This window comes from Lotus japonicus, chromosome 3 (genome assembly GCF_012489685.1).
Source record: "Lotus japonicus ecotype B-129 chromosome 3, LjGifu_v1.2".
NCBI classification, from domain to species: domain Eukaryota; kingdom Viridiplantae; phylum Streptophyta; class Magnoliopsida; order Fabales; family Fabaceae; genus Lotus; species Lotus japonicus.
Window position 1 is genome coordinate 12,336,423 of NC_080043.1, and position 24,764 is coordinate 12,361,186.

General features: G+C 33.8%; 2 protein-coding genes and 1 long non-coding RNA gene across 5 annotated transcripts; 1 reads left to right on the plus strand and 2 right to left on the minus strand.

The window, feature by feature from the left end:
- Nucleotides 1-1,006: 1,006 nt before the first annotated feature.
- Nucleotides 1,007-4,221, minus strand: LOC130748486 (uncharacterized). 2 transcript variants are annotated; one of them, XR_009022705.1, is made up of 6 exons: nt 3,989-4,221; nt 3,327-3,419; nt 2,513-2,677; nt 2,395-2,441; nt 2,252-2,290; nt 1,007-1,198 (listed from the first exon to the last, which is right to left on the minus strand). It is a non-coding gene; the product is annotated as an uncharacterized LOC130748486 (long non-coding RNA). The 2 variants fall into 2 exon arrangements; XR_009022704.1 differs by having other exon boundaries at nt 2,513-2,780; nt 3,989-4,220.
- Nucleotides 4,222-6,873: 2,652 nt separating this feature from the next.
- LOC130745426 (U-box domain-containing protein 35) lies at nt 6,874-14,499 on the plus strand. 2 transcript variants are annotated; one of them, XM_057597661.1, is made up of 10 exons: nt 6,874-7,180; nt 7,759-7,986; nt 8,435-8,556; nt 8,636-8,757; nt 9,799-9,989; nt 10,842-11,161; nt 11,586-11,687; nt 11,944-12,372; nt 12,964-13,716; nt 13,882-14,499. In XM_057597661.1, exons 2-10 carry the CDS (start codon nt 7,791-7,793, stop codon nt 14,062-14,064), a joined length of 2,418 nt encoding a protein of 805 aa, XP_057453644.1. In that variant the 5' UTR covers nt 6,874-7,180; nt 7,759-7,790; the 3' UTR covers nt 14,065-14,499. The 2 variants fall into 2 exon arrangements, with proteins under 2 accessions (XP_057453644.1, XP_057453645.1); XM_057597662.1 differs by having other exon boundaries at nt 7,759-7,962.
- A 627-nt stretch (nt 14,500-15,126) lies between these two features.
- LOC130745700 (ceramide kinase) lies at nt 15,127-24,188 on the minus strand. The gene is made up of 12 exons (XM_057598064.1): nt 23,682-24,188; nt 22,873-23,031; nt 22,617-22,784; nt 22,432-22,524; nt 21,501-21,593; nt 20,344-20,569; nt 19,303-19,402; nt 18,950-19,099; nt 17,771-17,872; nt 16,815-17,195; nt 15,875-15,941; nt 15,127-15,805 (listed from the first exon to the last, which is right to left on the minus strand). The coding sequence occupies exons 1-12, from the start codon at nt 23,862-23,864 to the stop codon at nt 15,668-15,670; spliced, it is 1,860 nt and encodes a 619-aa protein (XP_057454047.1). The 5' UTR covers nt 23,865-24,188; the 3' UTR covers nt 15,127-15,667.
- Nucleotides 24,189-24,764: the final 576 nt, after the last annotated feature.

A 24,764-nucleotide genomic window follows, 5' to 3' on the forward strand; every position in this document is an offset into this window, starting at 1 on the left:
TGAATTTTTTTTTCAGAAAGAATGATAATGAAATTATTTATTTATAACATGAAAAAAAAATTCATAATAAAATTTAATGTAAATTAACTTGTTATAAATGAAGATATAACTAATCACTGTACAATATAAAATTTCATTCTCTAAGAAATGATTTAAAAAATATAGCATAGATATTTTCCCCGTTGATTAATGACATTGTTTATTAAACTTTGAAAACTAATTTATTTAAATAATTTATTAGTTAACCAACGTAATTGATATTATAATGAAATTATATATTTACACTTTGAAAAATTAATTTTATAGTAAAAGTTAATGTAGTTTAACTCTGTATAAATGAAATATATCAATCTCTATATAATATAAAAATAAATTATGTTAGAATTTTTAAAAATATTATTTTAGTTAACATAGATATTTGCCTCGATGATTTATTTAAACTTTGAGATAATTTTTTGTTTTAGAAAACTTATTTAATTTATAATGAAAATATTTATTTAAATATTGATAAACTATTTTTAATAAAACTAATATAAATTAACTCTTTTTTTTCTGAAAGTGTTATAAATGAACTCTTTATAAATGAACTCTTTATAAATGAAGATATCACTAATCTCTAAAATATCAAATTTCATTATTTTAGTCATTTTAAAATGTTATTATTATACTCAACATAGATATTTCTGATGAATAAAATTATTTACTTAAACATTGAAAAATATCTTAAGAAAATTATCCTTTTTTTGAGAAATAATATTTTAATCACACATAAGTCAAGGAAATAAATGTTTTAAGAAATACTTTGTTTATTCGAGAATTTGGTTAGGAAATTTTATATTTTAAAATATAATAAAAAACATAAGAATCACATTATTTGACAATATTGACACAACTATGGAAGTATTTTTTTAAACTCAAGTCATCTTCTGAATCAGTTATTTCTAAGAATAACTGAAAATGAAATTGTAAGATTAAAATAAATTATAACGGCAACTAAGAACAAACATAAGAAATCCAATTATAGGTATACTAATAATGATCAAATAGAAAGCATCCTTTGGAGTGAGCCAATATTTTCCATAAATAAGTGTAGTACTTAAAGAATTGAACATCTACTCCTATTAATGGCTCTACCATAGCAGGTCATTATCTTCTTCATCATGCCTAACAGTCTTCTTCCACATGCTCTCTGTCTTTCCTGCCATAGCACAATCAAACATTCTAGTGAAACCATAATCATCTCCACAAATAGATCAACAGTATGATAAAATGTTAAATGGTGGAATCCTTATAACGGAGTAGTATAACACTAATCAAAATAACTAAAATAATAAGAAATGTAGCATCATAAAGTTGACATTAGTCAGCAACACTTGCTATATAACATAATGCAAGCGCATGAACCTATTATACTCAAAGATGGTGTTTGCAATGCTATTAGGAAAAGCTAAAAGAGCACCTATTGCAAATAAAGAAGAAAGTTGGAAAATATAATCCAAGAAAGTTGGAAAATATAATCCAACTTTCCCTATCAAGAAAGAAAATGTGTGACCATAATGCCAGAGATAAAGCACCCGGACAATTCTCATAATGTGGTAGCATTTGTTATTTCATGTTTTCCTCAAACAAACTTCGAGAGATTGCATCTCAGGTACTTTCAACATTGTAATATGAACATAGTCGCACTATATTCATTATCTACTATATAGAAACTTAAAGGATAAAGAACAATATAAACAAAAAATAGTCATCTATATAAGACTCTACTCAATAGAGACTTCTTTTTGAAGCTGACATTTGACAAATTAGAAGATAGAAACAATGGCTTATCGTGAAAATGACAAATCCAAAGATAACTTTGAGGAAAAAGCGAGCAGAAGAAAAAAAAAGAGAAATTAGTCTATATTTTAGCTGAAAGTAGAATAAATTGCTCAGCACAATAAATTACAAAGCAGAATAAACTTGAAAAATATAATAAGAAAAGAAGCATTAAAAGCTATTCAGAATAAACTTGAAGATATAATAAGAATAGAAACTTATCCATCTACTGTATATGAAAAATACAACTTATTAAGTTTGTTTTGTTGCACTGTCAAAGCCAAAGTCAAGAGTGAGAAAAGAGTTTTTAGAATCATCATCTTAGTTCATAGAAATCTTGATACAATCACTCTAAATATTGATTTGAGTACTTATCCTCTGAGACATGAGCCAAAAGAAAAAAATGTAAACAATCATCATAGGATATTCTTACCACCTACTATTGAAGCCAATTTAGTCTTCCAAACCTGATCTGCAAAAAAAAAACATGTTACACGATGACCATCAATAATAAAAAAGAGCCAGAAAACAAAGGGAAGTTAATTCAATACGAATTAAGGTTATCCTAACACCGACCTTGAATATACTGTCAATAGGATTAAAATAGTAGTTCTCCTTGTAATCTGTGGGAGAAATTTGATTAGTTCTGATGTGCACAAAGTTAATGACAAATAAATACCTGAATATTGCATACCTGGTTCATCTGGATATGGAATTCGAAGATCAATTCCACCAGCATCAGTTGCAGCTATTGAATTATAATGTGCATTGCTTGCCTCCTTAAAAGGGCTAATTAGTACGACTATATCGAACTTCCTTGTCTCTTAAATAGCACCATTCCATTGAGGAGTCGCAAGCACTGACTCAGAAAAGGTAACAATAAAAAAATTCAAGTCTTGGTCTCATACTTGTTTGATAACCATATATGGCTTAGCTCTTTGAAAGAAACCCCGTATTTGTGTCTGGCAGAAGCAAGTTTAAAGAGTTCTTAAAATTAGTCATGCGTCATAAAGATGAACCAAAGTCCAAATACACAATCTATTAGAACTTTTTCCGAAAATTAATCAGCCCATTAAAATCCATTTTGACAGTAAATAGTTTAAAATGCCTAGAGAAAATATTTTATTTATGTCAGCAATGATAGTTAAAAATCTTGAACATTAGTAAGGAATCAATATTTAAAATTTAGTGTAAGCAAACAGTGCATGATAGGTAAATAAATAATGCAGAAACGTAACCATAACTTTTTTCAAATATCTCTTCCATTTTACATAAACATATGGGAGAAGAAAAGTTAGGCCTCCCTTCTCATATGATGCATTGGTAACAGAGACAATAAAGAAGAAATATATACTTTCATTCATCAGAGTATATGCATGAAACTAATAAAATGGATTCACAGTTATTATCATAACGTTTTTATGGTAAAAAAAATAGCATGGAAAAATAGTTATTATCCAAATTAGGTGTTTCATCACAGAGAGAAGACAACAGAGAAAATGACTTACCCATGGAGTCTATGGAGAAGATAAAAAGGAGAAGTAGTGAAGCTAGCCTTGTAAAATGCATTGAGCATAAACAATTAGTTTTCACCATGAGGCCTGAACAACATAGATCAGAAGATAAGTGAGGAATTAGAAAGATGAGCACAACCAACATGCCATTCCAGATTTCAGAAGCAAAACCCATAACTATTCTCAAAGGAAATTTAATTATCAGTAAATTAAAAGATTATAATATGCAATATATGAGTTTTAGTATATATTTTAGAGAAAAGAGGATTATAGTAGTATAAGGTACACCTTTCATTATTTACTTTCCTCTTACACAAATATATCCATCTAAGGGTCAAAGATCTTCAGATATGGCTCCTAATTAAACTACCCATGGCTCTTTCAAATTCAAGCCTTCAGATGGTACTTTTGATTAGGAAATCAGAATTGTACTTAATCTAAGCAATGGGTTAACCTAACACAAACTCTAAAACACCTTTGGTTAGTACTTTGGTCGAGCACTTGGAGTGCAATGTTTCCATATCCCAGTACTAAAAATAACCACAACAGTGCAAAAACCAAAATTAGAAGGAGAAGTAGTAGGGGGAAAATACAATTACATCTCTTATATAAACAGAAAATGAAACAAAGTGCACGACTAAGATCATGTGGCTTACGTAAAGATGCTACACCACTATCAAAAAAGTTGTTAGTTGTCTCCAAATTTCAGATCTACAAAAAACCAAAATTTGAGAGGCAGAGAGAGAGGAAGAGGGAAAATAGAGAAGTTGAAATTCAAATTGAAAATTTTAAAATTAAGACAGAAGCATATGGTTTCAAGCGGGATTTTTTAGAGAACGTGGTGATATGACCTTTGCAGGAGGGGTTTCTTTTCTTAGAGTATATTGATATTGATTGATTTGAGCTCGGTTTCTATAATTAACCAAATCATTAACACCCCTACTCGTGGCTTAACAATTATACTGTGTAGCTCTTAAATTATAAGAGCATTACTCCAATATTAGCTTAAGTAGCATACTTCAATTTATAATCTTTATATCATTAAGTATTAACTATTAATTAACATGCTGCTGCTTCAAAAAAAAAACTATTAATTAACATGCTGCAATCTCTATCTAAAAAAAGGATTTTAAAATAATTTTTTTTTGAAATGGATTTTAAAATAATTAGTTTAAAGAGTGTAAAGAGCAAAACGCTTAAGTGAGGAACCAATGGCCAAATAAAATTATTTTCAACACCATGCAGCGCACAACTCTAACTCTAGTTTATAATAAGAATTTTTTTTTAAAACACAACATTATTTCATCAAAATAATATATGCGAGACCAACCCTCAAACTGTACAACAAATCATGCACTACCCAAACCATACCAAAATAATTAACTAAAAGACACAACTCTAAAGTGCCCATACCCAGTTCTATCGAAGGAGAAAGGAAAAAACAACGAAATGGACAACGATTTTAAAAACAACCCACAATTTGTCGAAGGACTGAAGGAGTTTAAACCTTAAACTCGTTTAAGAAAATAAAAATTATGGGTGAAGTGTCGGTGAGAGATGGAAAAAAAACCAAAAACAATGAGAAAGGGATCTGAAAATTGTATAATAAAAAGCCAAAATCACCATTGCCCCACAATGATGCTATTAGAAAACGTAGAAAGCTAGTTACAAAAGTCAACAAGATTGACTTTTGGCGGTTTTTATGCCATCTAGAAGTTTAGAACTAGAATTGGGTGAGTGTATATCCCTAGTTGCCTCTTCGTGGAAAATGCTTTGATTTTGAATTTTTGACCACAATGTTGTCTTTTTCTCTCAAATATTTTTTTTACATTCTGCAATTATAATTATGCTACACATTTTATTACATTCAGCATTTGAAAATGTTTTGAAGTTAAGGGTATTTTAAGGATTTTTGAAATTGGGAGATGGTGGGACTGATTTTGCTCAAGAGCAATAGCACAAAATCACAAAATATAGATACTAGTGAGTAGTAAAGAGTATTTTTCTATCAATCTTTAAACTTTTTTCCAAATCTTATAAAGTTCCAACTGTTTTTTGGGTCAAATATAAAGTTCCAACTTCCAACTTCCAAAGCTACGCAAGAGCAAAGTAAAACGCATGCATTATCCAATTGGCATTTTATAGCAGTCTATGGAAATTTACGTCATTTCTGTCATCAGTGGTACTTCTCAAACATTTTTCTCTTCATTTTAATTTTTTTAATTAAATTTACGTCATTTCCCTTTGCCAAAAAGTGGAAATCACGGGAAGAAGACCATAGAGATAACATGAAGTTTGAAAAAGAGTAGATCCCACCAAAACAAAGGTCGTTAAAATTGCAAGTACAATAATTTCATTAAAAAATCCACCAAGGAGCTACACGTTTGTTTTTGTATTTATTTCTTGATTGAAACTTTAATCAATAAATTTAGGGTCCTTTGTTTCTTCCTCTTAAAAACGTATATTCTATTATCTTTTTTAATTAGAAAAGGTATTGTTAAATATTAGGTAAGAAATGTAACCAAAAAAAATTTAAGTAAGAATAATACACCAAAGAAAGTTATGAGACTCCTAATGTGCACCACTAGCAAATTGGTTCAACTTTGGACCATTTAGTTTTATATGTTATAAATTGTTGCATGGAAAATGTGGCTTCTCAGCTTCGCCGTCGCCTTCTGTGGTGATGGTTTTGTTCCAACTATCATCCTCCCATCCCTCCCTCTTGCCTCCGCGAGGCGGCTGTGGCATCTTGATAGCGAAGACAAGAAAGATGTTCATGAAGCTCTGGTACCACATGGGATTGATCCTGACCACCAAGGTTGAAAGAGTGAAGAAGTCAATGCTGCTACTTAGATTCCATTGAGAATGAGTGGAGAATAGGAAGCCACCGTTGACTTCTTCAAATAGGGGAAATCACCTCCCAGTATTTATGACCTTCTGTGAAAAGTTATGGTCTTTTTTGTTAATCCATATTAGGTAAACCACCTTGAGAGTTATATAAACTAATAAAATTAGTACATGACTTTTATTAGTCATCTTAAATTTAACTTTAAAAATAATCATGTTGTTTATATATTTTATAAACAAACTTTATACTAATATTTTATAAGACCACCAACTGAGTGAATTGGTTAAGGAAAAACTGTACAAGTGGAGTAAAATATACAAAATTCAATTAAATAATACACTAATAATTTTTTCTTGTACTATAATCTACTAGTTAATACTAATTAAATTGTGTTACATTTACGTGTCGGAAAGCTCTACTGCTCTACCATAAGACATGAAAGTGGATTAAAAATTTATCCTGTACTATAGTCTAAAACAAAAGGCCTGCCCCTGGCGGCTGGTGCTTTGACCAATCACACATGTCATGTCAGTTATCATGGTTTGAAAAGTCCAACCAAAAACTGAATTAAAATGCATTAATTTCAATCAAAATAAAAATATCTCTGCACTTTACTCTATATTTTCTGCCAAGTTGTTGAATTATTTAATTAATTGGTTAAATAAAAACCCAATAAGTTATAGAGACAGTTTCCTTTTAGTGGCGGGTATTGCCTGAAGGCATGAGTAATGAGTTGAAGTTGTTTTTTAAGTTCAGTAGATAAAGCATCATTGATGGGGCCATTGAGTTGATAAGTTTCATACTCTTTCTTCATTTTTTAAGTGTAAACCAAACTTCTCTGAGGTTTTGAAGTTTGGAGTTTTCAGTTGAGTTTTTTGGTGTGAATCTGGGAAGTGGTTTAGGAGAAGTGTGATGGGAATCTCTCCTTTCCCAGCTAAGATTTGAGGCACTTCATAGTTCATAGTATCAAAGCTGGTTTGATTGGTTAGTCAAAATTCTGGTAAGATGGTTAATTTGTCTGTGTGTTTGTGTGTGTAAATTCTGTTAAGATGGTTAGTTTGATGTTTTTATTCAGTGCTTTCAAGGAAAAATATTCTGTCATGAAATTTTATTTCAATTTGAAGCTTGAAACCCTATTCCTTTTTTGTACAGTCAACTGGGGATTCTCTCTCATAAAAAAACTTCATTAGAGACTCAATTCTTCACATGTTTCTAAGCTTTAACTGCATTTCTGCTTCTTTTATGTTGTGTATGGGGTGTAATAGTAAGGGTGAGTTGAATTTGAGAAATTTGTTCTGCAAGTATTTTAAAGTGAAGTTCTTATTACACAGCAAGAGCAACATGCTAACAATTGCATTTCTGCTAGAGCATTCTTATTTTTATAGCATGTTTGGATCAGATTCTCTTTCGTCAGAATCAATTTGGCATTCATAAGCTACTCACAAGCTTCTTGCTAGAATTGATTTTGGGTTTTAGAATAAATTCTTGATGGATTTCCAAACATGCTTATAGCCTGCCAGTAACTTGCTATTCTGGTAGAGCATTCTCTTATGATTTTTTCTTTTTCAACTGTTGTAGATACATCACTTTATTATTCAAAGGGAAAAGAGATGGATAGAATTCAGGAGGCAGGTGAAAGGAATAACTCTCAGCGTCCCCCGACTTCGGCAGTTGCTCTAGCAATCAAGGGTAACAAGAAAAGCAAATATGTCGTGCAGTGGGCACTTAATAAGTTTGTTCCTGAAGGAATGATTATCTTCAAGCTCATACATGTCCATGCTGGTATAAAAGGCGTTCCAACACCAAGTAATATATATGTGTGTTTTATGCTTGTATTCAAGAAAGTAGTTTTTTCTATTCATTTAAAATTTACAAATATTTTCTTATATTGGAAACTTCTAAGTGCAATGATAACTGAACAATCACACTTGTATCCTGAAGAAATTGGTATGTGAAGTTAGATCTTTTCTAAAATGTCTGTGGATCGTTGTGATTAGCAGTTTTGCATTCTGTCTCAATGTTAGGGAACTCTTATATCTTCAATTCTGAATTATTTTTGTGTCCATCTACCTTATTAGTTGTTCTTTTACCATTTGATGTTATCAGCATGAAAAGATTAGTAACTAATGTAGCTTTGCTCAGAAGTTCTCAATATATTTGATTGTGTATGACTATAGCTGGTTGTTATGAATTAGAAAGAGAAGATTTTATATGGCTATTTCATTGTGATAATTCAAAAAATTTGTACTTCCAGTGGGAAATGTGATTCCCCTTTCACAAGTGCGCAGTGACATAGCAACTGCTTACAAACAGGAAGTGGAGATGCAAACAAATCAAATGCTTCTACCCTTTAAGAGAATGTGTGAGCAGAGAAAGGTCAGATATTGTTGTTCGTGGAGATTAATAAGAATAATTGATGTACTACAAGACCTATATTCTTATATTGTTGGTGCAGGTGCATGTAAATGTTGCAGTGATTGAATCCGATGATGTGGCAACTGCGGTTGCAGAGGAAGTAGCTAAGGATGCTATAACCAAACTTGTCGTTGGAGCTTCGTCTCGAGGCTTATTTAAAAGGTATATATTGAAACACTGATTTATAATGCAACAAGCTTAGGCATCATGATTTGGCCATATTTGGGGAGTTCTACCATGCCCTACATTTGCAGTGTTCAAATTGGAGAGCATAGCAAGTCATCTTATACTGCAATCTGAATGATTTTGAGTGACTCCTTATATACGTGTATATTTATGATGATCAAGATTTTAGTTATAGCCAGTGCACTATCCTTTTGTAATTCTCAGCATTTCTTTGAAATTCAGCAATTTTCTAGATGCGGAAATTAATTTGGGCCTTTCTTAAAGGAAATATGAAGCAAAATAATAATATTATTTTCTTAAATATTTGTTTGCATATGTCATGTCCTATTCTTGCACGTAATGGTTTGATTTACATATGCAATATGCCTCATCTTGATAGTCATTTTGGCTTGAAACATGGATGAACATTTCTAGAATTTGATTCAATTGAGAATGGAAGCGGTGATTATCAATTTTTGGTCACTTGATTCAAGAGGATCTCGTATCACACTAAGAACCAATACTAGAAGCTAGAGGTGTTAAAAGAGGGTTGGGAACTGCTGTTGATTTATTATTTATATGTCTAACATATTCCTTTATAGGTTTCTAGATAGTGTTTATAGGATACCATGCCTCTCTAGTTTGCGATCTGTCTATTTTGGTTGTAAACTGTTGAGAAGTCTCACATTGAATAGGACCAAAATAGTTCTTATAAAGGGTAGAGCAACCGCCACTCCTAAGCTAGCTTTTAGGGTAGAGTTAGGCCTAACCCAAATTTTGAGATTAACCAATGCTCTCTTTGTCTCAAACCACCACCCTTCTCTTCAGTTCTTTGGCATCAATGTGAGCACTTAAATGTTGTCCATCAAGCATGTTACATGTAGTCATGGCATAGTGCACCGGAAAGAATCTGATTCTGCCAAATCAATTTATGCACAAACAACTTCTAATGGATATATCATATAGATATATGTTTGTATCATTGTTGTCTTTCTCTTTTTTATTGATATGCATTTTTCTGTAATGTCTTGCTTTCAGTAAACAGAAGGGTATGTCTGCAAAAATCTCAGTCTGCACTCCAAGATTTTGTACAGTTTTTGCTGTTTCAAAAGGAAAATTGTCCATTCGGCAATCAGACATGCAGTATGAAGGAAGCATTAAAGATGACATTAGTGATACCAGTTTTTCCTCCGGCAGCTCATCAAATTATACTTCCACCACTCAGACAGGTATACAAATATAGTTCTGCATTACTGGATTTAAAAACTAAGAGTTAATTGCAGAACAAAAATGCCTTATAGGAAGAATGGAGTTTCTTAGCACTATTTTTAAACCGTAAAATAATTGTTAAGAACACATTCCAATTACTTAATGTTTCCTAATATCTCAATCAATGGATTTTGTGTGGAAATGACCTATTAGAAATATCGGATAAGGCCATTCTTGTGTGTTCATCTAACAACTTAAGTTTTTGGTATAGCTGGTTCATGAAATTATCTTTGCTATCATCACATAAGTATTGGGGCTCCAAAGTTTACCTTGTGCAAAAATAATATTTAAACAACCAAAATAATGATGAAAAGTACTAATAAAATAAAAAACATACTTAAATAGCGAAATAACACAATAACAAACTTATAAGAACAAATAAAATCATACATAAATTGGGTTTTTCTCCAGTTTTTACAGAAGTCTTGAACTCTGTAATAAACTCGCGTGGTCACCCGAGTTTATCAGAACATTTTCATGCGATGTAACTCGCTTTGGTCACCTAGGATCATAAAATCGTATGTACGACTTTACAAATTAAAACTAGATTTTAGCAACCATTATGAACCTACTCATACTCCAATATAGAAAAGAGTCATCAATACCTTTATTATTACACTGCTGTTACCAATTCTAATATGCCATTGAATGTTCATATTACTCAGACTGCTAATAAACACAACACTTTAATGTGCTTGGTTTCAAAGGTCTGCTTACTGACTTTGTATGGAAGTTTTAGTTTGTGTTGCATCATGAGAAACGTCAAATTTTAATTCCCTTTGGTAGAATAATCGCTGTTTGAATGTATACAGACTCTGGATCAATTGGATCATATCCTGGTTTACGTTCCTCGCTGCCAACACAGAGATTTCAAGCTCTTTCAAGTATAAATCAGAGCCTTCTAAGTACAACAACTAGTATAAATGAAACTAATCATTCTAGAGGCCAATCTCTTGATTTTGGAAGAGAAAATGCTGCTCCAAGTTCTGCTAGAAACTCAGATACTGATCGTGCTCTGAGTCGGGTCTCTAGTTGCAGAAGCTTTATTTCAGATACTGAATCTTGGATTTATGAACAAAGTTCTTGCAAGGATGTGTCACTAGCAGATAAATTTCCATCACCAAATAGGCAGGTAATTGGAAGTTCTTTCTTTGGACTTGATGAAATGGTATCCAACTCATACTCTGGTTGATGGTGCTATCTTGTAAGCATTATCTAATATATAATTTTGTGATTAGAATTAACACTGCGATAAATAAATTATGTTTTATGGTTTACACTATCTCATTTGGCAAGACTCCATCAATAAAATAAAAAGTTCCATCTTGACTACAATTATTGTGGTGCTCCTTTTCTAGCAAATGCAAATATGTATGTTTTGTCTTTCGTTTCTTCATATCAGATGATATATGCTAGGCATATTTTGATTCACATGCAATCTTGTATAGAGAACTATATGTTATTTGTCAAATAGCTATTGCTTGCTTCAGCTAATTCCAGTTGGATAAAACTTCCACTTACAAGTGAACTTTCTTTGTGGTCGTTTATTTGGTCAGGCAAATTTTAACCTTGAGCTGGAAAAGTTGAGAATTGAACTAAGACATGCCCAAGGAATGCATGCTGTAGCTCAAAGTGAGAACATTGATGCATCAAGAAAGGTGATGTCTATTTTCTTATGGCCAGAAGCCCTTCTAGATTCTCTTTTGCAACTGTTTCTTCTTCTTAATAAGTAAAAGCGGCCTTCTATTATGCTCTAGTTTCTTCCTTTTTCTCTATCTTTTTATTTTTTAGCTCTTACAATATATAATACCCTACAATAGCAATTGGAAGATGAATTCTCCTTCCATATGCCAAGGATTGAATCTTCTGATTGGCATTGTCAATTGAAGTAACATCTGCAATTGCTTTGAACAGCTTAATGAACTCAGCAAAAGAAGATCCGAAGAATCCATGAAAATGAAAGAGATTATTTCTAAGGAGGAGGTGGCCGAGGAGTTAGCAAGATACGAAATAGACAAATATGATGCTGCAGTAAGAGAATCTGCTTATTTGAAAGAATGTGCTGAAAGAGAAGCTGCAGAAAGAAAAGAAACGGAGTTGAAAGCTATACGTGCTGCCAAAGAGAAAGATAAGCTGGAGGGTGCTCTAAGTGGTTCTGTTCTCCAGTACCGAAAGTTTACCTGGGACGAAATAGTTTCAGCTACTTCATCTTTTTCTGAAGATCTGAAAATTGGAATGGGAGCATATGGAGTGGTGTATAAGTGTACTTTGTATCATACAACTGTTGCTGTTAAAGTTCTCCACCCTAATGGAAACCGCCAAAGTAAGCAATTCCAGCAGGAGGTATGGAAGTTATACGAAACGAATATGCAATGCTTTAATTTGCTGAAGCTCTTTCTGGTTCTTTAGATGACAAGTTTATTTCATCTATGTTCATAGTCCTACTTCAAATATGATATTTTGTGGTTAAATTATTTAATATAGTGTTCTTAAGGTTAACCATTTAACACTACCATTTTCCTGTCATAAAAAAATTTGTTGTGGATATTCATTGTTTTCTTCCATTCTTCTTCACAAGATGCAAACCCACTAATTCAATCAAGTTGGTAGAGGCATTTTGAGTTTTAGTTGTTAGCAATACAGTGTCTAATGCACTTTTTTCAACACTATTATTGGACGAGTTCATGCGGGTTGCACTAAACAGAGACTAGAATCCACACAATTTAGTGGAACCCGCGTGAACTTGACCTATGAAAAGTGTGTGTTAAAGAGTAAGTTGCTATCATTTCCTCTTATAACTTCATGCTTTTCTTATGTGGCACTCACCCCATAACTTCATTAAAACAACCTTCATTGTAATATTTATAGTGGTCAATGAAAAGTATATCTAATGATGAGTATGTATGAGGACTTATATGATCTATTTGCTTCCAGCTGGAGATATTGAGCAGAATTCGTCATCCAAACTTGCTTCTTCTTCTTGGTGCATGTCCTGATCATGGATGCCTTGTGTATGAATATATGGAGAATGGTAGCTTGGAGGACAGACTACTCCAAAAGAACAGTACTATCCCAATCCCATGGTTTGAGAGGTTTCGAATAGCTTGGGAAGTTGCATCAGCTCTTGCCTTTCTTCACAGCACAGAACCAGAACCTATCATCCATCGTGACATGAAACCGGCAAACATCTTGCTCGGTCGGAACCTTGTCAGTAAGATTGGTGACATAGGCCTTTCTACAGTCCTCAGTTCAGATAGTTTATCTACCATGTATAAGGACTCAGAGCCTGTTGGGACACTCTGCTACATCGATCCTGAGTATCAAAGGACTGGATTAATATCCCCAAAGTCTGATGTTTATGCTTTTGGAATAGTGATCTTACAGTTATTGACAGCAAAATCAGCAATGGCAGTTACTCATGTGGTTGAAACAGCTATTAATGATGGGAAATTAACAAATGTGTTGGATCCAAAGGCAGGGTCATGGCCATTTCAAGAGACACTAGAATTAGCTCGGTTAGGACTGAGCTGTGCAGAGCTTCGGCGTAGAGACCGGCCCGATTTAAAAGATCAGGTGCTTCCAACCCTGGAGAGATTGAAAGAAGTTGCTGCTAGAGCTCAACATTCTTCTTCAATTGTTACTATTAAATCCAGACCTCCTAATCACTTTATCTGTCCAATACTTCAGGTAGTGAAATACTCCACAATGGAAAAAATATATTGATCTATATATTGCACAATAAGAAATGAATGAATGAGCCACCATTTCAGACAAAGATACTTAGTCATACATTGCTTCCTAACTTTCTTCTTATTGTTGCTGAGGATGTTTATTGTGCTTTGTTTGATGCAGGATGTGATGGATGATCCTTGCGTTGCAGCGGATGGATATACGTATGATCGCAAAGCAATTGAAAAGTGGCTTCAAGAGAATGATAATTCACCAATGACAAATATGGCTTTGCCTCATAAGAATCTAATTCCTAATTACGCACTTGTGTCAGCAATTTTGGAGTGGAAGTCCAGTGAAATATGATATCAGCAAAGTACCTTTATCAGTGCAGATGTTGAGTCCAATGACACCTCTAATGTAGCTTGGCTTAGAAGTTCAGCGTGTATGACATGCGACAGTGTCTAGGATGAAGATTTTGTTCATACCATCCTGGCCTACTATTTGGTTAATTTAGGATGATTGATTATCATAGAGGTTTTGATTCACTCACGTTCTCTTTCATCTCATTTTCATACATTTTTTCTTCTTATCTTCTGTTTTTTCCTATCAGATCACACATTCATCTCTCATTTATCTTATATTCTTATCTCTCTCTCTAGGTATATATGTATTTGGAGTGTGAACCAATTTTTTCCATTTTCAAGTGTAAATATATTTGATTCGATTGTTGGATCCTGTATGCACTAAATATGTCAAATTTGGTTATTATTTCAAGGAAGTCTCCAGCAGCTTCTTGTATGGCATTCAGGCCAAACAAACTTATGTCAGATACATCCCCATAGTTTGTCCCTTTTATATAAAGAGACATGTTTTTCCAATAGTCAACATATTTTAAATCAAGCATATATTCTTTTTTCCAAATTTTAGGCAGAATTTTCACATAATTTATAACGATAGATCAAATTCAAACTCAAGTAGCTAAAATAATCTACCTATATAGTAAACCACTAAAACACTACGAGTTTGGATCACCTCCTGGAGCAGTTACTTGTGTAAACTAATTAAATATTGAACCAGTTAAATAATCATTTTTTTCAGCATATGATATAAAATGCTGCAGAGGAAGGTGCCGGAGAGGATCCAAATTTAAAACACCACACCACACACCATCATGGTTTTCCCAAAAGGAATGTTGAGAATTGAAGTTTAAAAATGATACACCGGAAAGCATAATTGGTATTTGATTATATATGTTGATTAGATTTAGTTTCAAGATATATCTTGTTAATCAATTTGATCCTTCAATAATTTGACCAAATTGTGTGCATCAAAGTGAATAGATTGGACTTTAAAATTATTATATGACAAATTACACATATATATTAAGGGAATATATTCAACATATATAATTCTAGATCCAAAAAAGATCACATGAAAAATTAGTCCACATATCCAAAGAAGTTCATATGTACAAATTTTGTTTTTCGGATTTTACCATTACTATTGTCATGGTCATCTAAATTTATTCATTAGAATACAACATTGACTTTGCTACATATACAAACCAATTACAGCATCTGTAAATAAGAATACACATCCACTCACCAAACAATGAAAATACTAAGGTAGCCTGCTTTGATGTTTATGGAATAAGGACTCCCGTTATAAATACACAACCATGAACTAGGGTAAAAAATATGTACTCAAACGCAACAAAAATTTCTCTCCAAGCTTACGAGTCCTGAACATGGCTTTATATATCCTTGAAATCGTCCACTTAGCGGAATTTTGGCACTGCTATTGTTACTAAGAGCTCGTTTGGATACGGACTTTTTGGAGCTTATTGGAACTTATCTACCAGAAAAAGCCCTACTTAAACTCCAATAAGTATTCTTTAGTTTACATCCAAACGGGTTGTAAATCAGCTTCATCACAGTTCCTTTTAATGGCAAATAGCTGTCTTCAATCAAACTTCAGGACCAGTTGCAAACAAGCATATGAGGCCGCGGAACACCTGAGCAGAGAGTTGGTGTGCCTGAAAGATCTCACCATCCAGATTCCACACACTCTGACTGCCCAACGAAGTAAAAGTAAATGCAGGCGTCTGCATATGCTAGATAAAGTCAGTAAGTTAGCCATTTGATTAGGCGGTTTGGATTAGGGAAAAACTAACCTTATGATGTTCAACAAACTTGAAATTCAAAGGGCTTCCCCCTCTTCTTGTAAGTTGAGTCAGGTGCCTGTATCATTCAGAAAGCAAACAAAGAAAGGACCTTGTAACTAAATTTGCAAGCTATATAACTTATGAAATAATGAGGAAACATATTAAAACACAATCAACTAAACTATTTAAGAGATACTAGAGGAGAGAATAGAAACTTCAGAAAGGTTTTAAAGAAAAGATCACCACAGCAGTGACATTGTTTACGAAAGCCAATTCACCACTCTTCAAAAACCTTCTTAGTGAGCCTTCTGAGAGTTTGGGTTAAGCCTAACTCTACCACAAAAGCTAGCTTAGGGATGAGGGTTGCTCTACCCTCTATAAGGACTATTTTGGCCATAGTCAATTTGGAACTTATCAACAGACCTCACGCCCAGGGTTTGACATCTGGAGAATGGAACTTGCATGAATGAACATTTTCAGGTGATTCATATGGGTGGTCTCCAATAAACAAATCTAGGATAGACTTTGATACCATCTTAGAATTTGGGTTAAGCCCTAACTCTACCCCCAAAACCTAGCATAAGGGTGAGGATTGCTATAGCCTTTATAAGGACTATTTTGGCCACATCTCTAGTCAATGTGGGGCTTCTCAACAAGCCTAGATAACTAAACTTTTTCAGAATGAATTAGAGTCTGTATAGAGTCCTTCCATAGCTGTGTAACAAATCATTATTCTATTTATTTTGATGATGATTGCTAGTGACAGACTTCCAGTGGATCTTTGAAGAAATGGTATATTCAGCTGAGGGAAAAACATCCAACTACAAAGCCAGAGGCAAGACCTTAAATCTAATAAGCAACCCAAGTAGTCATGTGGAAACAAAATTAGGCTTGTTGGGTTTGATAATTTCACATTGGCAATGTGGAAACAAAAATACGCAGTGCTTACCATAAATATGAAGGATGAGGACAGTCTCTAATCAATATAAGATGAAGGAAACCATCTGAAAGGTGTGCATCAGCAACCAAACCATCTGGTGCTTTTTCATTTCTGCAAGAGATTACAGCAGCCCCTACACTAAGAAACCGTCCTTTGGATCTCACCCATCTTCCTTCTTCTGAATGCAAATGAGGTGTTAGGCTGCGAGTTCCAGAGGATGCATGATTTGGCTTTTCACTACAAACTTTGCAATTGATACGGCAGATAGATCTTTCTGATATCTGCGGAGTTCTCACTGCCCGTAACAGGCTACCCTGGCGATTCCTTTTGGTAGTCAATTTGGTTTCATCTGATTCAACATCTAGGTATGCTATTTCTGCCTCATAAGATCTGAAAGATATTCATCCAAAAGAAGGCAAAGGTAATTAAGCAAAAAGCCAAGAAGTATCAACAGTTAAAATAAATAACACATGATTTAGTTCAAACGAGTAAAATTGCATAATCAGATAGAGACCCCCTTTTTGAACATGTAACATGCTGTACAACTACAAGACCTTTAGATCTGAACCACAAGAAGAGAATCTAATAAATGTCTTTAAGCTTCACATAATCAACATGTCGATAAAACTATTAAATACATTTAATTGTCCTCACTTATGTATTGAAGTTAGATAAATACATTTTATTGGTTGCTGTTACTCATATTGCAGTACAGTACATGTATGGAATCACACAGTATAGCTAGCAAAACATATAAATATTTGACAATTCGTCAAGGTAATGAGATAAGCATCGTATATTATTGAAACAGCAACTGCGATAGTGGTCCCAGTCTGACAAAGCGCTCACATACCATAATAGCTTACCATGTCAAGGAATAAGAGGAGTAAAAGAAGAGAAGTGTGTAATTCAATAAACAAATTTAAAAAATACTCGAAGAAAAATCATATCCACTTAGAAAATACCTGTGCTTCAAAAAAACCATTGTTCCTGCATAATCATAACGTTTGGGACCCATCCAGCGATACTTCTCACTCTCTGAGATGACATCACCATAAAATCCATACCTGAGATCATTAATATAAAAATATAAGATTACTAAACAAATCTACATGTCTCAAGGTGTTTAACTATAAATTGAAGTCAGCGTTCCTTGATAGTGACAAAATTTCAATTACTATAGGCATGCAAGTACCATGCTAAAGAAAGCAAAAGCTATCCATTTACATCTTCAATTGTAATGCATAAAAAACTTTAAACGTTTGGACTGAATAAGCAAATTATGCACGTTTAAAGTTTATTTTAGATGAACTTTTGATAGTTGATTTATGCACGTAGAAATTATAACGGTTTGGGCAATCCTCACCTCATGAACTAGCTTTTGGGGTAGAGCTAGGCACACCCTAAATACTACGGTGGTATTAAAGCCTATCCTAAATCCAATGTTGAGCCACTTTCCAAAAAATTTACCTGGGCGTGGGGGAAGGGGCCATTCAGATCCATTGACTAAAGATAAGGCCAAAATAGAGCTTCTATGGACACTGATCATAAAAAACTAGTCCACGGACGTAGGACACTGCCAAAAACAAATTCTGTAGAGATAGCTAAAGAATACTGCCAAAAATATGCAGAGAAGATTCTAAGCTGGCAGCATGCGTAACACATACACCATGTGAAATAGTCTTTCACAGCGTACAGACATGCAGCATATCATTGGTAGTTGGTACTAATTCTGTTAGGATTTAGGAAAAGGTGTCCAAATAAACTACTTCAACTTGAAGCTGCTTTGGGTTCCAAATAGGTTTATCAAGATGGATCAAAACTCAAAAGTATAATTAACAAGCAGCATTTCTGAAATTCTTGTGAATTAGACTAACAAAATCCTGTCAGTTAATTTCCTCAAGTTCTTTACCACAACTAGTTGTGGACATTTAGTTTATAACTTATGAAACCTGAACATATTTGTTTTCACTAGTTGTCGAAAGCATGACTTCCAGTCGGAGGAAATATAATCCGCAAGAACTATATCAGACAAACAATTGTAATTAAAGTAAGCGAACAAAAGTAATAGCTTGAATTGGATTATATCGATAACTAAAGAACATCTAATTTGTTTTCATCAGGTACCCTAACAGAGAAATTACCCTGAAAAGGAAGCTGCATAACGCACATTTGGTTCAACCTCAGATCCAGGAGTTGTTTTCCACCGTACAACTTGAGCTATGTCAAGGTCCACCCTTTTACCAAGGACAATATGCAATGCAGAAGTTACAGGATCTCGAGTTCCAGTGGTACTACAGAAGACAGAGTGTTAAATTCACAATTTCACATAATCCACAAGAACTATATAAGAAAATTATCAAGATACACTGAAAATTGGCTAAAAAAATCTAAACACCATGTGATTTGTGAGAAGTATGCATTAGAAGAACATCTGAAAAATATTTAGATACTTTTAGTGCATCTTTCAAAAGATACTAGGAAGGAAAAAAGTTACCATATAACAATGGCATCAGTTGAACCTGCAGGAATGATCCCAAATCGAAACCGTTCATTGGGAACAGGAAATTCAAGAGCCTTATCTTCTGAATCTCCAACTGCCACATGATGATCAAGCATTAATTTGGTATAATTTTTACTAGTCTTTTAATGTGGCTATGTGTTTCTATAGAGTTAAGTAGAGCATATAAAAGGAAAAAAGAAATGGCAGTTGCAAAAACTAATATTTCATAGTAACTACAAAATATGGAAAACTATGATATTTACTACTAGAAATGATACAATCCTTATCCAACTAGTGAAATATTTAACGGTTTCTGTAATTCATACAGCACTAGATATACTACAAGTTAACATGGCAGTTGAAAACAAGAGGGTCTAGGGAAATATCTCAATGCTTATCTATGGTTCTTGTAAACCACTTAGATTGTTAGGGACAAAAATAATAAACGAAAGAGTGGTTGGTTTATACAAGGAGAAATAAATAGTCCCTTATTTAGGAGAGGTGATATCTTTTATTTTAGGAGTGTGTAAGGGGGGCAACGAGTATATTAATTAGAGCAATATAAATAGTCCCTTATTTTAGGATAGGCGACATCTTTTAGGCATTGGTTTAAATTCTGGGGGGATCTCTAAAAGTTTGTTCAAAAGGGAATTTAATTCTTGTGAATAATTCAAAGAGAGAAACTCTTCCTTGCTTCAATTCTCCTTGAATTATTTACTGTTCTCTATCTTTCATTGTTGATTTCCCAACGAAATCCAACAGATTCATTCTTTTCACTGTATAAATATCAACATGGTGATGCAAATAATTGAGCAATTCACAAAATTACATTCTTAATTTATCCTCAAGTTCTTCCAAAGCTATTCTCAAGTTTTACAATTCATGCCCCTTACATTGAATTCAAAGTCATCTAATAGCCAAAATATAAATATATGTATAAATATATATACATATATATATATATATATAAATGGGTGAGTCAGCTAGCAATCAATAGTAGAAAGTAGAAACCAAGTACAGATAAAATGAACTCACTGGAATTTGACATTGTACACCCAGACTGTTTTGGATTGGAAATCAGAGGAAACTGGTCTTCACTTTGACTTGAAGCCTCTTCAACTATTTCATCTTTATCAAAAACCAAGGAATCGCCACTATCTTTAGCCAAATGAACAAAATCTGATGGAGTTGGTGGGTAGGGAGCTTTAAGCCTGGGAGAAAGAAACCCATTCAGGATTTCATTGAAAAACCCATCACCACCCTGGAACCACCTCTATTAGAATCCAATAATTCAAGAGAGCTGATGAAAATACTAAGGTCTAAACAAATATTAACACAGCATTATAACATATCAACATCACTTTTTTAAGTTACAAGGTTAGTCTGTTAGGCATAAAGGGAGCAAAAGAGATACTCATAACAACAAAATTCTATTAATATTCATGTGAATATATGTTACAAAGGATAAAACACTAATCCTGTTTCGATTTTACCAGTCTCTTAATCCTAATTCAATAAGAAAAGGAAATATGAAACCCAGTTCTAAGAGATAATCTAATATGCTCTGCCATATTTTGTGATAGATACTCTAAAATATTAAATGATACAAAAATACTCCCCCTCAAACTAAAACTTAATCAGCTTTAAGGTTGTTATACACAAACCCTTCAAAAAGAAAAATATATCCACAAGACATGATTGCAAAGCCAACTTTGAGAAAAGACAGGGCTAGACCCCATTTGAGACAATTGCCACGGCCAGACCACATCTAGAACAAGCAATAGCTAGACAAAAGCTAGGGCCAGACTTCCTTGGGGATAATAAAGGGCCAATATGTATCTAGAACATGGGAGAATGGACAAAAGCCAATGAGGGTTATAAAGGCTGTGGAGACTGCATTACATGGGAGGGCAGCAAAAGATGCAGTCAGTTAATGGAAGGATAAAATGGCAAGAGAGAGAAACAGGACCTCTCAAATTTCCTAAGATAATCTCTATTTTATTTTATTAATGTTGAGAGAGAAAGAGTATCTACAATGTTATGTACTATTTCTGAACAAACCTACCAGACTACCACTATGATTGATATCAAACTGAAGAAATCAGCAGCAACATTTCAGTATAATATAGTATTATTCAGCTATTTCTGTTCGAGTTTTGTCAGAATTGAGGAGACTGCAGTTAGGTTCTTACAACAGCTACAACACCATCATATGAGTTAAGCTCCATATTTGTTATCGACAACATCGTATCAAATGCCTGTCCTGCTCTTTCTGTCACAATCACCTGGTGAAGAAAAGAAAAGTTGACTAGTGATTAGAAATCTTATTTGATTATCAGTTACCACTTAATATTATCATGAAGCTGGTATTCTCTTGCTCTAATTAGCAGTATTGTGGCAAACAAAAGCTTCAGTTGTGATGTGAATAGATTTATGTTAAAAACAAATACTCCTAGATCTAAAATTAGCAGTCTTTACATGTTATTTATATTTTTGAGATAATATATATATATAGAGAGAGAGAGAGAGGAAAGAGAGCGGGGGGAGAGAGAGACTTGTTTTTCAAACATTTTAACAAGCAAATATAACTTACTTTTTTATCAAAACAAGCTCAAATGACTCACAAGTAGCTTATGTTTAGTCATTTGAGCTTGTTTTTTTTACATTTTAACAAGCAAATATAACTTACTTTTTTAACAAAACAAGCTCAAATGACTCACAAGTAGCTTATGTTTATAGCCCAGTTTCAAAAAAAAATAGCTTATGTTTATAGCCCTCTTCATAAGTAGTAGGATTGAGTCATTGATTAGCAAAGACAAGTATGATAAAGAAGACAATTCGAATGTTCGTCGTCATGAACTTCAGAAAGTATGAAAAAGGACGATTTATTGAATTCCAACAGTTGCAGCTAATACGTAATGGAGATGAACTTATGCCTATTTCAAGTTTCAACGACTGACCACAGTCAAAAAAAATTCAGCAAGAAGTTAGTGACCTATTTGAAGACTCGGTATGCTTCTTAAACAAAACACAGCTATTGGACTTAAACATCTATGAACATAATTTTCAAAGGTTATCAGTAGCTATCCATTCAGGAAATCTCTAGAGGTGCTGAAATTTCACCTTTGTTTGTACTTTAGCACGTGAAAATATAGGAGCCACAGTTTCCCAGGTTCTACAGCCATTACTTTTCCCACTCCTTGGATGAACAAAAACCTAGTGAATCAGAAATTATCTCTGGGAAAGTTCATTATAAGCAATCAATAAAAAAAATTATAAAGTAAGTCTTTGACTAATAAAGAGCATACTAAAAGTTTCCTTGGTCTTCCAACTTCTAGCTTCAAGGATGTATTAAGTTGATTAACCCACATCTGACATGTTTCCAAATTTTTGTGCCCAAAAGTATATTCAGCTAGGATCCACTTAGAAGGTTGATTCTTGTTCCTAATAAAACAATGCACAATAAAGCGGTACATCTGCACAATTGTAAGAAAAATATTATGAAACGTGATAAACCTACAAACAAACAGAACTGCGTAAGCAAGCTTAAGAGCAAGATCAAACCTTAATGTCTTGACCAAAAAGCAGATGTTCAGTAGCACGAGGGAGATTTGATATGTGAATCAGACCGTGATGAGATAACTCAACCGCATATATGTCAGAAAGCTTGATCTCCGTGGCAACCTTAGAAACACATTTAATGCCTAAACAAGTTGAAACATCCTGTTCCATCAAAAGTTAAGGAAAAATCCTATGAGTTGAAACCCAAACTATAACTCACTCTAGAAAGTATTTGCAAATTAAATTGATTTTAACACCCATGCGTGCATATGTTTCTATATATTCAGATTCAAGTGGTACAAACAAAGTGGAGAAAATGCATCCCTCACCCATGAACTTGGCTTCTTACTCACGCTCTATCCTCAAATCTTATCATACGTCATCCTTAAATGCATTTTATCAAACATTAACAGATTATGTTCATAAAGTATAAATAATAAAATGACAATTACGTCGAACAGAGCCACAGGCAAGGGAATATTTATATTCAGTTCAAGTAACACTTCTATAATCTGAACTTGGAGTCAAATCAATCATCCACAAGACCACAACCAATGGAGCTCATGTAAAAAAACATTTTAAACTACACTTCAAACAGACAAGTAAGCTAGGTTCAAGATTAGCACCTTTACCCCAAGCACAAGTTTGAACAAATAAACACAAAAAGCCATGCAAAGAAAAACATAATTTCAAACATATCCATCCACAGTGCACAAACAGGGTTGGCAAACCAAACAAGACCCATTAGCAATTCAACAAAAAAAAGCCAAAAATCTTCACAAATATGTTTAAAGCAATGAAAAGGGAGATACATTTTCCAAAGAGTCCTCCAATTTCCAAGACAGGCCATCTGAATGGAAGGTGAGGGTGACCTCCCCAACATGATCCAACAAAAGGGTCGAGCTCAAAATGGGTGCTACACCATTGGAAGAAGCAGGAGCACCTGGGAGAGATTCATCATCTCCCGCAAGAGAATCGTTTCCTTCTCTCTCCATTGACAATGGAAGAGTCAAGGAAACGAGATGATAACAAGGTTTAAATTCAAGGTTTTCGAAGAAAGTGGTAACAACCAACCAGGTCAAAGGTTCGTGTTTTTAGCAAACTCCAAGGTTTGGAAAGAGAAAAGGATTTTGTGTTGTGTTAATTTGGAACAAAACTTGTCGGTAGAAGCATGAAACAGAGAGATGATGGATCACAGAAGTTTTAGAAAATTTTGAGGGGGTTCCTTTTTGGTTTGCCAAATATTGCTTTGGATATGTGGGCGGCTGCTATTCTTTCTTGCAAAATTCTTTCATGCCTATGTTTGATCAAACAGAAACAGAATGAAATATGATAAATTGATAATTATTGGAGTAGAACTGTAGAATGGAAGGGAGAATTTCCACTTCATTGTTTTTTTTCTTAACAAAATTCCACTTGATTGTTTCGACTTTCGATATTATATCACATTAGGGTGACTTATCTAAGGTTCATAGTAGAAATCATATCACGGTGACTTCTAGTTGCCCATGTATCGTCGGACGGATCTGACCCCAGATTATCTGGAAGGGTGTTGATCGAAGAGAAACGGTGAAACTTAGGTGAGAAAGGATAGCAAGATGATGGTTTTCATGGCACTCCATCGTTCGTCAAGCTTGGGAGAGGTCCTTGCGAGGACGCTCCGACGCTCAAGTTAGAACGTGGAGTTTTTATGAGATATGGAGTAATGTGTGTACCTTAAGTTTTTCATGTCTTACCTTTTATAGAGGTTGGGCTGGTGGGTTTCGAGGCTTTCATGAGTGCTTGGCGTGTTCTTAAGCTTTGCACCCTTGTCTTGTTGTCGTACCATAGTTATGTGATGTGATGTGAGGTGACATAAACGCCACTGGTTTCATGATCGGTTGTGGGCAACAATG

Bases quoted from the DNA above. Each gene is read 5' to 3' on its own strand.
- LOC130745426 (XM_057597661.1), top strand. From the start codon at position 7,791: ATGGATAGAATTCAGGAGGCAGGTGAAAGGAATAACTCTCAGCGTCCC. The intron at 9,990-10,841 runs GTATACAAATAT...GAATGTATACAG, and splicing joins TACTTCCACCACTCAGACAG to ACTCTGGATCAATTGGATCA. The intron at 13,717-13,881 runs GTAGTGAAATAC...TGTTTGATGCAG, and splicing joins TTATCTGTCCAATACTTCAG to GATGTGATGGATGATCCTTG.
- LOC130745700 (XM_057598064.1), bottom strand. From the start codon at position 23,864: ATGGAGAGAGAAGGAAACGATTCTCTTGCGGGAGATGATGAATCTCTC. The intron at 22,525-22,616 runs GTATGCTCTTTA...CTGATTCACTAG, and splicing joins GAAGACCAAGGAAACTTTTA to GTTTTTGTTCATCCAAGGAG. The intron at 19,100-19,302 runs GTAACTTTTTTC...TGTCTTCTGTAG, and splicing joins ACTGATGCCATTGTTATATG to TACCACTGGAACTCGAGATC.